Source organism: Lepidochelys kempii, chromosome 1, assembly GCF_965140285.1.
Source record: "Lepidochelys kempii isolate rLepKem1 chromosome 1, rLepKem1.hap1, whole genome shotgun sequence".
NCBI classification, from domain to species: domain Eukaryota; kingdom Metazoa; phylum Chordata; order Testudines; family Cheloniidae; genus Lepidochelys; species Lepidochelys kempii.
The window spans coordinates 342,223,868-342,241,453 of record NC_136380.1 but is presented as its reverse complement, the minus strand read 5'-3'; the positions used below and the strand labels follow the sequence as shown (position 1 = coordinate 342,241,453).

The following is a 17,586-nucleotide window of genomic DNA, read 5'->3' as shown; positions in this document are numbered from 1 at the left end:
GCATTCTACAAGGCTTCTTTCTCCTTTGATGGGTTATTTAGTTACAGGAATAAACACAATGTGAATGTTTGCTCCTACGTTATAACAGGATACAGATAAGTGAAAACAATGCAAGTAACATCCCACCAGTTTTCATGAAGTTTAAACACCAAATACCCTTTTTACATTTAACCATCACTTTGATCTATACTAATGCACACGGGAATTGGCCTGGGACTCTGGCATGAGCTGGCACCTGGTCTGCCAGCATCACACGTCTGTGAATATGGCCCAGATTTCCTGTGTGACTTTGGCGAAGTTGCCGAATCTATTCTATGCCTCAATTCATCTGTAAAATGTGGATACTACCCTGCCTCCGGGGTGTGTTAAAGGATGAAAGACTAATGTCTTTGAGGTGGTCACAGTGATTGTAAGATAGTGAGATAGTAAGGCTTAAAAACAAATCTATACAAACCCCAACCTGGCCAGTATGGTTTTGCTTCTGCTGCTGCTGAAGATATTTGGGTTTAAGTTTCCTTTCTTTCAACCCAGCTTTGTACAGTGCATCTAGAAAGTACTATGCAACAAATTCATAATGCTGAATTAGTATTTTGATCGCTCTCCCGCAGGTACGGAGATAAAGTGCTCTTAGAGTGAGCAGGCCTTCTTTATAAATAGGCTTGGCAAACAAGAAAATCAAGAAGAACAGCTAGCTGAATTTTTCAAGTGGAACATGAGAGAGGAAAAACCTGAGCAGATTTCAAAGCCAGGAAAAGGCTGGAATTTGGTTTGAGTTTTGGGCAAAGATTTAGGTTGGCTGTTACTCCAACCTGCCTTAAGAACAGCCATACTGGGTCAGACCAAAGGTCCATCTAGCCCAGTATCCTGTCTTCTGACAGTGGCTAATGCCAGGTGCCCCAGGGGAAATGAACAGAACAGGTAATGATCAAGTGATCCATCTCCTGTCTCCCATTCCCAACTTCTTGCAAACAGAGGCTAGGGACACCATCCTTGCCCATCCTGGCTAATAGCCATTGATGGACCTATCCTCCATGAGTTTATCTAGTTCTTTTTTGAACCCTGTTATTTTCTTGTCCTTCACAACATCCTCTGGCAAAGAGTTCCACAGGTTGCCACTGTGTTGTGTGAAAAAATAATTCCTTTTCTTTGTTTGTTTTAAACCTGCTGCCTATTAATTTCATTTGGTGAGCCCCACAGTTCTTATGTTACAAGAAGGAGTAAATAACACTTCTTCTCCTGTCATAGAATCATAGAATATCAGGGTTGGAAGGGACCTCAGGAGGTCATCTAGTCCAACCCTCTGCTCAAAGTAGGACCAATCCCCAGTTAAATCATCCCAGCCAGGGATTTGTCAAGCCTGACCATAAAAATATCTAAGGAAGGAGATTCCACCACTTTCCTAGGTAACACATTCCAGTGTTTCACCACCCTCCTAGTGAAAAAGTTTTTCCTAATATCCAACCTAAACCTCCTCCACTGCAACTTGAGACCATTACTCCTCATTCTGTCATCTGCTACCACTGAGAACAATCTAGATCCATCCTGTTTGGAACCCCCTTTCAGGTTGCTGAAAGCAGCTATTAAATCCCTCCTCATTCTTCTCTTCCGCAGACTAAACAATCCCAGTTCCCTCAGCCTCTCCTCATAAGTCATGTGTTTCAGTCCCCTAATCATTTTTGTTGCCCTCCGCTGGACGCTTTCCAATTTTTCCACATCCTTCTTGTAGTGTGGGGCCCAAAACTGGACACAGTACTCCAGATGAGGCCTCACCAATGTCAAATAGAGGGGAATGATCACGTCTCTTGATCTGCTGGCAGTGCCCCTACTGATACATCCCAAAATGCCATTGGCCTTCTTGGCAACAAGGGCACACTGCTGACTCATATCTAGCTTCTCGTCCACTGTAACCCCTAGGTCCTTTTCTGCAGAACTGCTGCCTAGCCATTTGGTCCCTAATCTGTAGAGGTGCATTGGATTCTTCCATCTTAAGTGCAGGACTCTCCAGTTGTCCTTGTTGAACCTCATCAGATTTCTTTTGGCCCAATCCTCTAATTTATCTAGGTCCCTCTGTATCCTATCCCTACCCTCCAGCGTATCTACCTCTCCTCCCAGTTTAGTGTCATCTGCAAACTTGCTGAGGGTGCAATCCACACAATCCTCCAGATCATTAATGAAGATATTGAACAAAACCAGCCTCAGGACCGACCCTTGGGGCACTCCGCTTGATACCGGCTACCAACTAGACATGGAGCCATTGATCACTACCTGTTGAGCCCAACAATCTAGCCAGATTTCTATCCACCTTATCGTCCATTCATCCAGCCCATACTACTTTAACTTACTGGCAAGAATACTGTGGGAGACCATGTCAAAAGCTTTGCTGAAGTCAAGGAACGACACGTCCACTGCTTTCCCCTCATCCACAGAGCCAGTTATCTCGTCATAGAAGGCAGTTAGGTTAGTCAGGCATGATTTTCTGTAGGTGAATCCATGCTGACTGTCCTGATCACTTTCCTCTCTTCTAAGTGCTTCAGAATTGATTCCTTGAGGACCTGCTCCATGATTTTTCCAGGGACTGAGGTGACTTTACTGTCCTTGCTAGTAAAGATGAAATGTAGATTGTGAAGCTGCTTAGCACCTGCTACATTTAAAAAAAAGACGGTCACTTGTGGTAAGATAACAATCAGTGGTATTGCACAGACTCCTGCTGGACAGTAGGGAAAGAGTGAGCAGACAGTCACGCTGTCCGGAGTAGTTCACAACTGTGAAGGACAGCCTCAGGGCAGACAAACTGGTGGTGTGTTCTACCATTAGATTTCACCAACCCAATAACAAATGGGAACTCCTGAAGCACTCTGAGCCTTACCATAGAGTCACAGGTAGTCCCCTTGGGCATGCCCATCTGTCTTGCCACACAGGCAAGCTGTGCTTAGTGATAGTTATTTGCTGTGCACCAAAGATCACAAAATGGTTTCGAGGTCTGGAAAACGAGCAATGAGGAGAGATTGAAAAAACTGGGTTTCTTTAGTCTGGAGAAGAGAAGACTGAGGGCGGACAGGATAACAGTTTTCAAGTACATTGAAGATTGTTACAAGGAGAAGTGAGAAAAATTGTTCTCATTAACCTCCTAGAATAGGACAGGAAGCAATGGGCTTAAATTGCACCAAGGGAGGTTTAGGTTGGACATTAAGAAAAACTGTCTAACTGTCAGGGTGGTTAAGTATTGGAACAAATTGCCTAGGGAGGTTATGGAATTTCAGTCATTGGAGGATTTTAAGAACAGGTTAGACAAACACCTGTCAGGAATGGTTTAATTATTACATAGTCCTGTCTTGAGTGCAGGGGACTGGACTAGATGACCTCTCGGGAGGTACCTTCCAGTCCCACACTTCTATGATTCTATAAAATATTTGGGTTGTTTCCAGTTCCAAGAAACCAGTCACTTTAACCCCAGATCAGTTATACCTCAGGACTTATGCCAAAGACAATATTTGTAGCCAATCCTATAGTAAACTAAGGATTTATTAACTAGGAAAAAGAAATGAGCGAGTTATTTACAGGTTAAAGCAGGCAAACATATAGTCACAAATGAGTTACAGTCTATGGTTCCAAACGGTGACAGAGTTGTAGCAATCTGTCAGCTCTGAGTATCCTTTAGGGCCCACCCAGGTTGACCCCCACTGCTGTTTTGTAGCTCAAGCTCTGAGTCCAAACACCCAAAGAGCTGAAAGCTTGTCTTGTCAGCTATTTTTATTTCCTCCTTCCGCAATTCAAGCTGGTGGGACCAGTCTTTTTGCAGGTAGCCTCTTAATGGGTGTGCAGGGACAATTAATAAAATCTTTGCATTGTGATGTTTGCATTGTGTTTCAAGTTGCAGTGGGGGAGGTTCAAGTTGAAGTGGGGGAGGTTTAGATTGGATATTAGGAAAAACTTTTTCACTAAGAGGGTGGTGAAACACTGGAATGCGTTACCTAGGGAGGTGGTAGAATCTCCTTCCTTAGAGGTTTTTAAGGTCAGGCTTGACAAAGCCCTGGCTGGGATGATTTAACTGGGAATTGGTCCTGCTTTGAGCAGGGGGTTGGACTAGATGACCTTCTGGGGTCCCTTCCAACCCTGATATTCTATGATTCTATGATTCTATGTCCCTAAATGGCCCATTTAGTTTTGATAGCCCTTCCAGATGGGCCAGAGGTAATACCTCTCATAGGGATTTAGCACTTTGCACTGAGTAAACATTTTTTTTGTTTGGAGAGTTACATAGTTCAGAACAAGCATGTTACAGCTATATACAGCCAACACTGAAGTATTGCCTTAAATAGCCCTAGGATATAGACATTATAAGTAGGATTAATACATATAGCAACATACAAGCATTTCATAAAGTCTAAACACACTGTTAGAAGTCCAATACTCATCTTAACCATACTAATGCACTGGTGGGCTGAACTGCTTTCCAGCAATGAAATTGTCAGTACTCAACTGAGGCCTAAAGTCTTGGCAAGAGCTGGCACCCAGTCTGCCAGCCTCAAACAGGTAGCCTGTAAAAGTTGTAGCCATCCACAGGATGAAGCATCTGATCTCCAGATGAGCATTGCTAAATGGTTGCAGATGCAACCAAGTACCGTGTCAGCTGTGGAGTGTAATGGGCAGGCAGCTGGGGGCTAGTGAAGGCTGCTGGGGGCTAGTGAAGGTTTCAAGATCCAGCCTCAGTTCTGGGGTCAGTGCACATCATCTGAGAGTGCTCTGAACAAAAGGGAAAGCCAAGTTCAAAGGCAGAAGGGAAGTGATGGATCTCTTTTGTCTATGCTTGGGCTTTGGACTAGAATAGCATTATCTGCCAAGGCTTCAGATGCAAGGAATTGTGTGGGAATGTCTCAGATGTCAGTACATAACAAAAAAACCAAACCCAAGTCAAGGAATGGACAAAACCCAGCTCCTTGGTTCTGATGAGTCTGTTGGATCTGCGCTGCTCTTGAAATACTGAAACCCTCTTCCAAAGCCAGCAAGGGGAGCAGCTTCTCCCAGCCCCAACTACTACCAGGAAGCTTCTCCCCAACTAGCTCGTGCACACGCTGTTCAAGACTTCAGCTGCTGTAAGGTAATGTCCATGCTGACTGGCTTGGGTCCCTTTTACTCCTCCCACACTTCTCCTCCTCTTGGCCTTATTTCCTCCCAAGCCTCTTGCCTTTTCTGTTCTCTCTTCTCCCCTTCTTCCCTGTCCTGCTACCTTTGCCTCTTCCTCCCCTTGCCCTCTTGCCTCTTCATGGTCCCTGTTGCCATGACCTTTTCCCATTTCAGCAGCCTGCCTTACCCAGTTCCCATCTGCAGTCATCCATTCTTGGCTTTTCCCCTTCTCCCTTCCTTCCAAAAGTTATAGCGAAGGGAACTACTGAGGTGATGCCTTTGCCACTCCAGGTTCTTAGCCAGCCAGAATTCCTGTGCTGGCTTGATCAGAGTTCATTGTAATAACACCCGAACCCACAGGCGTGCTGGTTTGTATCAGTCAGTCAAACATTTCAGTGTGTTTCTATTGCCAGTTGCCTTTAGCACTGGGGGCTATAGATCTGTGACGCTCGCCCAAAAGTGTGTAGCAGGCTTAGTAGGCCTTGGCTCTCAGACGTGTTTCCTCGGCCTTGGAGGCATCAGACACATTGGTCAAACATTTCAGTGCTTCTCTCTTACTGCTCCTGCAAGGTGTCAGCTTGACAAAGGCCTTTAGTTCATCCCCAGCCGATACAGCCCTGTTATTGTCTGACCTACATCATGTTTACAGAATCACCCTTCACAATATGAACATGAGCTGGCCCTGGCCTCTTACTAATAGGTTGCATGTGCTGTCACTGGTGGGCTGGTCATGCATTTTGCTACCAGTCTGCTGGGGAAAGAGATCTAGATGGCTTCCCTTGTGCCTCTTGGAGTTGACACGTACTCAAGGAGAGTTCTCTACCGTAACGGAGATGTCCAGAATGTGAAAACGTCTCCAATGGGTGGGGGTGAAGTGAGCAAGGGATTCCCTCAAGGGCTGGGGGCTCTGATGAGAAGGGAAGGACAAGAGACCTCCTGAACCATTTGGATCAAACCTCGAATCACCTCCCAGCTTCAGAGGAGCTTTGCTTCAACTCTCCTGCACAGCAGTGGTTCTGGACTCTGGTCTGTACTGGAAACAGAGATGCCACCAGAGGCTCTTTAATATTTGAGTTGTCAGGAGGAAATGTGACCTGTGTCTCAAGAGAGCCAGATATTGCCAACCCCAATTTTGCATTCCTGATGGATTGTAATGAGCCTAGAAAGATAATGAACAGCTGGCAGGATGTTTATTGAGGCCTGACGCTACTGTCTGTAATAGATATGGTTCCATTATAGTTGCGAACAATAATAAAGATGCTTTTAATTTTCACTTTAAGTACCTATCATCCATATTTAACTAGCATTGATTTTCAGATTGGATTACTTGAAAACCTGGGATGATGGAGGCCCTGTGTCTCAGACCTTCAGTATTACGTCCCCAGCCGTCCGCTCTCATCAGCAGCTAACAGATATCAGATACATCCACGCCATGTAAAATGAAATCTATCTTGGATGGAGTGCTAGTTATGAAAACTAGGCCCCAGTTGTCAGCGTCACCCAAAAGGCAGTGACCATTTAGATCACCAGATACCCCTGACATTTTCAGATTCGATGTGGGGGAAATCCCAGGTGCTGCCTAAATCTCCCCTTGAATGTACAGTTGGAGGCTGTGTTCTGAGCTTGCCGCCTGGTGTAGCATGTGACCGCATATTTGACAGCTCACACCGGAAGAGGCTGCATTTCAGACATGGATGGCGTTATCCCAGCACAGAATAGGAATAAATGATCTGTTATCAACGTAGCAGTGTATTGTATCCAAGATCAGTACTAGGACCAGCACTTAAAAGATTTTAAGGCCAGAAGAGACCACTGGCTCTGGTCTGACCTCCTAAAAAACACAAGCCGTGGAATTTATCCTGTTAGCCTGCTTCTGGGCCCATATATAATTTATTCCCAATAGCCTGGAAAAGGATAGGAAGAGGTGGCGAAACTTGCCACTAGCACAGTTGTTTAGATTCTCTTAAACTAAAGAGGACAGAGGACCTTGCTAAACTTAGATGGGGCAAGACCGATGAAATTTGATGACGTGCAAAGCAGTGCGTGGTGGAAGAAATTGTTTGACCGGAGTGTGAATATTGCTCAGTTTTCAATCGAAAACATTCTGAAAAGAGTCCAGAGTCATTTTTAATTTCCTGTCTGAAGAAAGCACCAACTTTCTGCTCCAAAACCGTAAGCTCCTACAGCTTGCCACGAAGGAAGACCTCCCGTAGCTGTCAGAAGAATTATCTCCCCTCTAGTCCTCCACCTGGATCATTGCAACACCCACGCAGATTAGCATCCTTTCTAGGAGGGGCCAGAGATACGCGTACAAGCTGGGATATTGAGGCACTGTACACACTTCCCCCTTCTCCTCCTGTGCTAGTCTCCTTAACTCCTGTTATCAGTCCATATTGTTTTACATTAGGGTACTCTGATATTTCTCTTTGTGATTTTCTACTCCTGTTCTATAGGCTAAATTTAACTTACTTTTCCAGGTGACCCTCCACAAGCTGCTGCCTGGATTGGCCAGTGCATCCTCTACTTGCTGATAATGGTCTTTGAGAAGACTGTGGTAAGCTTTGCCCTGTTCATCCCTGGCTGGACAAAGGTAAGTGACTGGTTATGTTTTCCTCTGGAGTGTTTTTATTGCATTGTGTGCGCTAGTTCTTTATTAGACTATAACTCACAAGGAGCCCTCAAATAACCCATTACTGGTTACTGCATATGGGGAACTGCCTATTGGCTCATGGCAGGGAAATGCCACAAGCTGACCAATAGAGAGACTAATTGAATAGGTTGTTCTGTCCTTGGATGGATGAGCTTGTAGCCTGGGACTCTGGAGAAACTGGGTTCAATTCCCAGCCCTGCCACAGATATACTCTGTGACCTTGGGCCAGTCACTTAATCTCTCTGTTTCCTTAACTCATCTGTGAATTGGAGATGATACTTCCTTTTCTCTTCTCTCGTTTAGACTGTAACTACTTCAGGGGAGAGGCTGTCTTGTTATTTTTTGAACAGCACCTAGCACAGTAGGACTCTGATCTGTTCTGACCACTAGCTGCTGCCATGATACAAAGACTATCAGTAGACGGCAGCTGTGTGTGTCCAGAGAGATGGAACAAGTGGGAGACATTAAGTTGGGACACATCAATATTTCATTCCTGTTGGAACCAGTATTCTGAATCCATGTATTAGAGAACTCCTAAACTTGAACCGCTAATATAGATTTCTCCACTCTTGGTATGTGAACCTGGAATCTGGAGGCTGGCAGTACACTTCTGGTTGTCTTCCAGGCCACCTCATGCAAGGCTGGTGTCCCATAAGCTTGTCTTGCAGCCAGGCTGAGAGAATCCAAAGAAAATCTGCCTGTTAAAGTGTGGAAGACCAGCACTTTAATAAATGAATAAATATCTGCCTGGCCTCAGGCTGCCAGAAATGTCTGGGGTGGGGTGGGGTGGAATAGCTTGTGTTCTTCTAGCTTATGTGGCGGGGTAAAAATGGCAGCAGCTGCCTCCGCCATGAATCTGCCAGTGTGGGAAGGTCGCTGCAATTCATGGTTAATAGCATGCAACCAAGATGTATTTTAACAACATTGTTTAATTTTTGTTTCCCTTGCAGCTTCAGGAGATTTTACTGGACTGTATCCCAGATCCTCAGCTGGAGCTCGTCCTGGTCATGTTCATTGTGCCTTTTACAGTCAACGTAAGTGAAGCCAAAGACTCCTCTGAAAACACTGAGTTTGTTGGGCCTAGGTGTCCCAACAGAGAGGTGCTGTACACGCAGTCCTTATTCTCTTGAAATAAGACAAAGCAGAGAAGTGTCACAACAGGTCATTGGCAGAGCTGGGAATAGAACCTCCCTCTCGGGATTCTCGAGCTATTACCGTACCCACTAGACACCCTGCCTATCTCAGCCTACTCAGAAGTCACCTATTGCTGAGACACTAGCATCTCCTAGTTAGTAAATTGTATCAGCACTGTTACTTGGAGGAATTCGAGTTGTGGAGTGCTGAAATTAAGCCTCTCGAACATCACAAAACTCTGAGATCTCTACCATAGCTAATGATTAATTTTGTCTGGTTTTGCATATTTTTGTTAGAATACAGCACATAGAATGCACGGGGATGTGGTTTTAGGGTTTCCAAGATAAAAGGTGGTGATTGCTTTTGGGGTTTTTTTTAAGTACTTAATGCAATGTGCATGGCACTTTCTGAAACGCAGATTCCCTGCCTAGAAGACTCTACTTAAACGGTAAGATGAAAATGACAGAGGTGGAGCTGGGACAGGGTAGGGTGAAGGTGAGGACAATAAGGTGACTTGGGTTCTATGAGTGAATCAAAGAGCAAAATATGGCCTCCAGACTTTCACTATGATCCATTAAGACAGACAAAAGTCTGTTGCTTAAGTGATCACTTGGACAGATTGTCCTGATGTACTTAAAAATCACCTCCTCTGCCATTGGACCTGACAAGAAATGAATGAAGGATCTGAGCTTCCCTTGCAATTATTCATGACGTCCCAGGCATCCAAAACTCGGCTGTTAGTTGCATCCTGTCATGAAAAGCACTGAATTCTGAACTCCGGCCTTATCAACCAACAGGCCTTCCATTCACCTCTTTAATGATGCTCTGAAAGAATAGCCAAACTGGCTCATGTATGGAATTTGATTAAAAAAGGCAGAGATAACAGTTGAGTGGTAGTTTTCTAGTGATGTCACTCTCATGTTAAATACCAATGATAACTCCAAAACAGGCCCTGTCCTGCAAGATGAATGCCCTCTACTCTGTGGTCGATGAGCCAGAGTCAAATAGGCCCAGGCTTTGTGGGTGTAAATGCTACCAAATAGACAAGAATCCCACCCATTGGGAGAGGCTGGTGCTATCAGAATCAGGACCTGTGTCTGCAAACCTCTTTGTCCAAATAGATTTCCCAACGGTTCGCAGCCTTCAAAACTGGGAAGAATCAACAAAAAAGTCCATTGAGGTTTTTGGCTAAAACTTCCACTCAGTCTGATGTAAAACTCCTTAGGGAGGAAGTGGTAATTCAGATACTTAGAAATAAATATAGGGTAACTTTGTTCTGATGATCTTGTATAAAATTAGCCCTCATGCTACAGAAGGTTCTTTTAAAATAGGACTTGCTTGAAGTCCAGCCAAATGTTCTGTTGTCCCACAAACTGTTGATCGTCTCTAAACTATCACTCTGGAAATCCTTTCCGTGTCTGCCTTCACAGGCTTTGAACCTTTGATTAGGCCATTTTTGACGGGACCAGGAATGTTTTTTGAACTGTGAAATGGAATGTCCCACTGCAGTCTGACACGACATGCCATGGCAGATGACATCCTGCTCCATTCAGAATGTCTTTCTACCCACCGCAACTCAGGATGCAAGAAGTTCAAGGTGGACTATACATCCGTCCTATCCAGCTACACCCCCACTTCCCTCCCTTTTCTTTTTCTCTGGAAACTGTCTTCTAAGTTCCTAGGGGATTTGAAGAAATCCCAGGAACAACTACATTTATTGCTGGAGAGTTCCCTTCCTAGGGATGTGTCTCAACTTTGCTAAGACCCTGTGGTTAAAATGGGTGCTCTTCCGCTCCTCCTGACCTCCAGCATGTTGGTGCGTTCTCTGGTGCCCCACACAAGGAGATGGAGAATCCCAAACATAAGGGATGCAATGGAAGATGGCGCTAAAACAGAAGTAGGATGGCTTGGGAGAAGTGCAGCCAGCCAGTTAGAAGCAGTCAGTAATACCTAGCTCTTACAGAGCACTCTTCATCAGTAGATCTCAAAGGGTGTCCGTATCATTACCCCCACTTTTTAGACATGGCGAAACTGGGCACAGGGAGGGGAAGTGACTTGCCCAAGGTCACCCAGCAGTCTGTCTAGTGGCAGAGCAGGGATTAGACCCCAGGTCTTCTGAGTGCTGGTCAGTGTTCTGTCACTAGGCTGTGCTGCCTCCCAGTAGAGAGTAGGGCAACAGAGGAGCCATGCAGTACCCTTCCAGGCAGAGACAAGCTGTTTGAACTTGATGAGGAAGGCAAAGAGGAAATTCAGAGTGGAGAGTCGTGTGGTCTGAGTGAGACTGGCACAAGAGGAGGTTGCATTCAGTGAGGCAGGATGTTGCAACGCTCATCTGAATAGGATTGCAAAATGCATGAGTCAATAGAGCTCAAGGCAACTAATATTTCTCCCCCTTCAGAAGACCGCCTGGAAAGCTGCTGTCCCCTGCAGTTTCTAACTAGGTGGAGAAAAGCCTGCACATACCTACAGCTGCCGAGCTGGTGCCTTTCTGTTGGGCACTCGTTTCGCATACAGAAACTACAGGGGGGTTTTAATCTCCTAAATATCTGTCACCACAATCACTGTGGCCAGAATCCACCTGGGCGTGCATGCTGTCATGGTTTAGTAACTGTGAATGCCAAGCACGTCCTGGCAAATAACTTCTCTGAGCCAAATAACATGCCAGCTCCTGCAGCCACATGGTGAGCTCAGAAACTTGGCTTTCATTTTTAGAGGAGCTGTGTTTGGTCTCCTAGGTGGTGGGGGAAGCTTGAAAACACAAACAGTGTGTGTGCCTTTGACTCTGCCGACTCATGAGGCAGTACCTCCAAGGGGGATGAGCAACCTCATTCATCTTCACTCGGAAACCTGCTGCCACCCATGGGAGGTGGGGCCATGGGAGCCCCATGCAGGATTTGCCCCAGACCCAGAATGGCCGTAATTTGTCCCTGCTGCCACTTCTGCTTGGCTCAAGAGCAAACTTTCCCAGCATGTGGGAAGCCAGTGCAAGCACTGACAACAGTTCTGGGAAGCTGAATGGGTGAGCCTTGACTCTGGATGCATCATGCTTCAGCCAGTTACAGCTGCAGAGCATGGTGGGAAATCCCTCTGACCCAGTACCTCCCTGACCTACTGTTTAATCTCTTTTCCAGTGGGTCCTCCAGCAAACGCCTGCTCTGACAAACCGACCAGGCTTCAATGCAGAGGAGAGAAAATAACTCCCAAAACACACACTTGGTCAAACTCCTGCAGACATGTGGGCCTAATCCTGTAGACGGCAGAGTGTCCTCTACTCCATTTGTGTCAGTGGGGTCGAGGACGCGAATTGCTTGGTAGGATCAGGTTGTATGTGAGCTGTTGGTGGTCACGGTAAGGCTTTAAAGCTATAGCACCTACCTAGAGCTGCTACCGCCTTGCAGTTTAGGCTGCACTAAAGATTGGTCATCCAAAGTCGGGGCTGTTGGAACAACCTGATGGTTTTCCTTTTTCCCCTCCAAGGCTGTTATGTTCTGGCTCGTGGACAGTTTGATCATGAGGAAATATAAGCAGAAGGACAGCCTTGAAGGCAGCAGGTCCATAGAAAACCCCGTGAGGAATGAAGAATCCCAGGTAAGCCCAGGGAATGTGCTGTGGGCAGATGTGCACAGACAGCCAATCCTAAGTCAAATGAACACCGCTAATTGTAACTGCAGTGGGTAGCAATGACACAAGGTAGGTGATCTGAATTTAGAGCCAGCTGTGTCACAGAGCCGTGCCTGCCTTCCCCTTGGGGAGGGGGATAGTCTTACCGGGATTCTCCTTGAGCGTTCCCTTGTTAATGCTGCAGAGACGGGAGCACTAACCGAATCTTGAGCCACTTCATCCCATGGAATCAGCTCTCCCAGCAAGCATGGATAAGTCTTGAGATGCTGGATGTGTCTGACTCCCTCAGGTCTGCTCTCTGACGCTAGGGAGTGGGTGAGTGCATGAAAGCTTCTGCACCAGAAATGCCAGGAGAGAAAAGGTGGCAAGAGTTCTAGAAGGGCAGGCCCTTGTTTCTAGACCCTAGGAAAGTTCTAGAGCATGGCTATGTTTGGAAAGGACTTAAAATGGTATCACCTCTCAATGTTGTGAGAGGCAGCATGGGCTGGTGGACCGGGAGTTGGAGACCTGGATTTTATTCCGAACTCTGCCACTGCCAAGCTGTAACCTGGAACGTTACTTTGCTTCTTCAGCTCCCTTCCCACTCTGTCTTCTCTGTTTAGACAAGGACTGCTAGATGGTTGTACGGGGCCTAGCATGATGGGGCCTTGATTGCAGTTGGGCCCTCTAGGCACAACTCTGTTGAAAGCAATAAATATCCCATATCTGATACCATAGGTGTCCTTGGGTGCTACCAGTGTTATCCGCTGACACCATACATGTATTACACTCAGCCCCTCCTACATCACTCTAGCTATGGAAAACCAAGCTGGATTCTAGTCTACTTCATGCACCATCAACAGACTAGCCTGATCAGTAATGACAGCTGAATGCTGTGACAGGGCGTGGCTTGATATTTTTCCAGATTCCAGGTTGAATTAATGCCCTGAAAAATCATTCTTAATTCATGAATCGAGCGAATGTCGTATGAAGTCCATTGAGAATCAACAGAACTCCAACAGGTGTCGCTTCCGACTCCTTTGGGGCCCTCACGTCTAGTTAACATGTTTAAAGTTATAGTCAGAAGGAATTTTTTTTCTTGCTAATGTCTCGTCTTTTGTTAAATTTTGGAGAAAAACATGCTTGTGGGGGAATCAGAGTTTGCCAGGTGTCTTTGTTTCTCAGCAAGCAAACTGCCAGTTAACTCTGGTGTGAGTCACCCTCAGTATATATTTGGGTTAGTTGGATGTTCACGCTTTAAGTCCAAAGGAAAAAAACATTGTTATGTTACAGGCAGATTTTGTTCTCATTGTTTGCTAACACAACAGAGTTCACCGGACACAGGTCACATCCATGTCTGTGCCTGGGTTTTGGGCAAAGGCCATAATCTAACTAGCTGGATCTAATTCTGTTCTTCCCTCTCCCCACCCCTATTTTCAAAATGCTACATGTACAAATTTTGATTTCCTGCTGTTCATTGGCAAGACCCACTAGACTGAAAAGGAGTTCAGCAGTTACAGGCTAGCTTCTGAAATAGCTGCTGCTTGGTGGAATTAAATACTCCTAGAGAAAGAGGGGAAGAAGAGGAACAGAAATAATACAAGGTATTTCACATTCTGCTTACAGAATAACTTTCATCTCCAGTACCTGTTAAGTTTACTTCCCTCATGGCTTTAGTCAGAGCACATCTTCTAGTAAGTGTAACTGGTTTCTGCATCATACAGGTGGGACTGCCAAACCAATTACTACCCGACTGTGGCTTCTGCACTGAAATACACGCTGCAAGGTGGCAAGTAAGAATGTTCTTAATTGGTACTGATGCAGTTTACATAACTTCAAGCCAGAATTCTTGTAGAGCTTGTGTATCTGATAAGCTCCCACTCTTAAAGGGCTATATGGCGTTAGTGGATTCCTTCCTCTTATGGGACCAACAAAGCAGAGACAGATGTTAACAGCTGGTCAGCCAAGAAATGAGTCATGCACGTCCTGGTGCAGCAAAGCCAGCCTCGTTCTCTGAATGGGAGCAATCTGAGCTATGGTGTGTTCCAAAACATCTGAACCTTGCATTCCGGGGATTTCCAACAATGGGGAGCCTGTTCTTGAGAGCAGATACCTCTTAGAGTTCATAGGAGTTGAAAGGCAAGTTCAGCCAGGTGAGGCTGTGTCTGAACAGTTCTTGCACCAGTTTAACCATGGTTGGGGTGCCGTGTGTGTCTTTTTTTTGTTTGTTTTGTTTAACCACTAGAGTTAAAAGCGGTACCAAAAACTGTAGACAAGCCTGTACAGATCCCACATGCGCAAAACTGCTAATTACTCTAAATTCTAACCAGCCAGACCCAATTAACGCTTCTCTGGTTATGGCATGATCTTGGCCTCGTAGTCGTGGTTGATACTCGGGAGTGCCATCTCCTCTAATCCCATTTAGCAGGGATGGCTGTGGAGGTTCATTCAATGTCTGTAACTCGTAACGTCTTTCACAATGGGCGGACACGGGTGCTACTTGTCCCGTTTTTGTAAGTTTGAAGCCATGTCCAAACACAGAAGTTGCACCAGTTTAAAGTTGTGTTTAAACTAACTTCTGTGCATAGTTGAGACCTGATCTTAACCCTCCCACAAATAGCACAACTAATCCTTTATTTTACAGCAAAACATTGGAGCCTCCGAGATCCCCTTTCACCTTCATGTGGCATCAACAACAACAGTACACGTAGACAGTGGAGGTCTGTAGCACGGAGTGTCCCATGGATATTTTTAAATATGCAGACACAACTGTACGGCAGCCATTTCGTCTGGGATAGAACGGAGCAGGACTCAATACCCAGTACACTGCTATTGTTGCCAGTCGCATATGGAAATATACCCTGCCATCTGTCTTGTCGTGCTGAGGAATGAACAGAACACCATAAAACTCTTTACAACAACCTGTTTCAGGTCAGGTTAGTCCATAAAGAAGACTGCTTTCCAAATCTCTAGAAGTCAGGAAAGATCAACGATTCTCTACTCCATCTTCTTGCCAATGCAGTATTTCTCTTTATACCACATTTTTCTAATGTTCTGACAGTATAGCTTTAAATGTTCCAAATGATGGGCTTCCATTAATAGACCTGCCTGTTGGGAGGGCTTTTTTCTGATATTTAGCCGAAGCTTTCCCTTAGCATCTCCCATCTTATTGTATATTTGAATATTATTTGAATATTGTATCTTTTGAATATTTGTCTTACCATCTCCCTCTCCTCCCCCTCCTCTCACTTTGTTGTTACTTAGCGAAACTTTTAGTTTTACCTCTTGTGAGGAAAGAATCATAACTTTTGTTGCTTGACTTGGACCATCCCCTCTGGTGCGAAGTGGAGTTATGCCAGGGAGTGGTTCATCCCTGTACTTGGAATGTCCTCTTACTGGAACTTTATATGGGGATTGTTGCCTTCCTGCTCTGTGTCCTTATGCCTCACCAATTTCAACCCATAATTGCATTGGCCATATCACATTGCAAACTCAGAGCTCCTGTTTTCCAACCCACAGGGATGAAGAGTACAGAAGTGGGAATCTTCACAGAAAATCTGGGACTTCTGTCTCTTCTTTCTTGGTCTCCATGAAACTTCCATACAGCCACTTGCCATGTGGCCGCCTATCTGTACAATCATAGAAGATTAGGGTTGGAAGAGACCTCAGGGGGTCATCTAGTTCAACCCCCTGCTCAAAGCAGGATCAACCCCACTAAGTCATCCCAGCCAGGGATTTGTCAAGCTGGGCCTTAAAAACCTCTAAGGATGGAGATTCCTAGGTAACCCATTCCGGTGCTTCACCACCCTCCTAGTGAAATAGTGTTTCCTAATATCCAACCTAGACCTCCCCCACGGCAACTTGAGACCATTGCTCCTTGTTCTGTCATCTGCCATCACTGAGAACAGCCGAGCTCCATCCTCTTTGGAACCCCCTGTCAGTTGAAGGCTGCTATCAAATCCCCCCTCACTCTTCTCTTCTGCAGACTAAATAATCCCAGTTCCCTCAGCCTCTCCTCATAAGTCATGTGCCCCAGCCCCCTAATCATTTCAGTTGCCCTCTGCTGGACTCTCTACAATTTGTCCACATCCTTTCAATATCCTAACAATATCCACATCCTAACAATATCACAAGTCACCTTTTAAATGGTAGATAAAATAACAACCCACCTGGCAAATCTAATTGCCCAGGCCACAAAGGTGGGGTGGCCGAAATCCAAAATCAAAGGCTGGAAATGGAGATTTGGTTGAGATCCATCCCTATTAATTGACTCATTTGCTCTCCTGATTGTTCAATAAGGAGAATTTCCTCCCTCTCTGCTATGTTATTAATCTCCCTCCTTTCAGGTGCTAAGCGTCTCTATGCTTGGAAGGGATTGCTCATGATAAAGTGCCTGGAGTTTATCAGAGTTCATCAGGCCTGTCTAGCAGCAGGCGCCGACAACTCCCCGTCATGTGGCTTACTTGGATTTCAATCTATCTTCACAATAAAGGGTTTCATTCTTTTCACCTGAGCTCGGAATCCGCTCGCAGTAGAAAATGGGTCCCTGTTTTAACCTAGTCTTAAAACCAGCACTACTTATGGCTACACCAGCTGTTTTGTACAGGGCTGCTTTATTGCTTGGGATGCCCCACGCTGTGAGAAGGTACCTAGCAGAGATGAAATCCCACTGTTTAATGGGGGACAGTGAGTAGCTGGCAGCCCAGAGCCCGATCTTCCATCTCATGTGTGTATGGGCTTTTAAGGCGGGGCCCGCTTTCTCACGCTTGAGCTATAGATGTGAAGGGAGGTGACATAGGGCTTTGCGTAAGGTGGAGCGAGGGCTGTGGCTTAGGCCAAAACTAGCACTTACAGGGGGATTTTTCATCCTCTTGATGGGGATCTATTAAAATTTTCCTTCCGGGCTCGTCTTAAACCCCAAATCTAGCTTCCAGGACAGGCTTTTTCCCATCGCCCCTTGTGCAGTTCTCTCCCTTCCCATCTGACTTCCAGTCTGATCTGCACTAATGTTTGCCTGAATCGTTACACGCTGAGTTGAGGATAGGGTGACCCTACGTCCTGTTTTGGCCGGGTCAGTC

The 17,586-nt window shown here is 45.6% G+C and overlaps 1 protein-coding gene across 1 annotated transcript in view; it reads left to right on the top strand.

The window, feature by feature from the left end:
* Positions 1 to 17,586, top strand: part of LOC140906948 (store-operated calcium entry regulator STIMATE) — an 85,910-nt gene that overhangs the window by 63,423 nt on the left and 4,901 nt on the right. Inside the window, exons 6-8 of the mRNA XM_073331928.2 lie at positions 7,602 to 7,714; positions 8,725 to 8,808; positions 12,386 to 12,496. Coding sequence (XP_073188029.2) covers positions 7,602 to 7,714; positions 8,725 to 8,808; positions 12,386 to 12,496 — 308 coding nt within the window. The remainder of the gene's footprint in view (positions 1 to 7,601; positions 7,715 to 8,724; positions 8,809 to 12,385; positions 12,497 to 17,586) is intronic.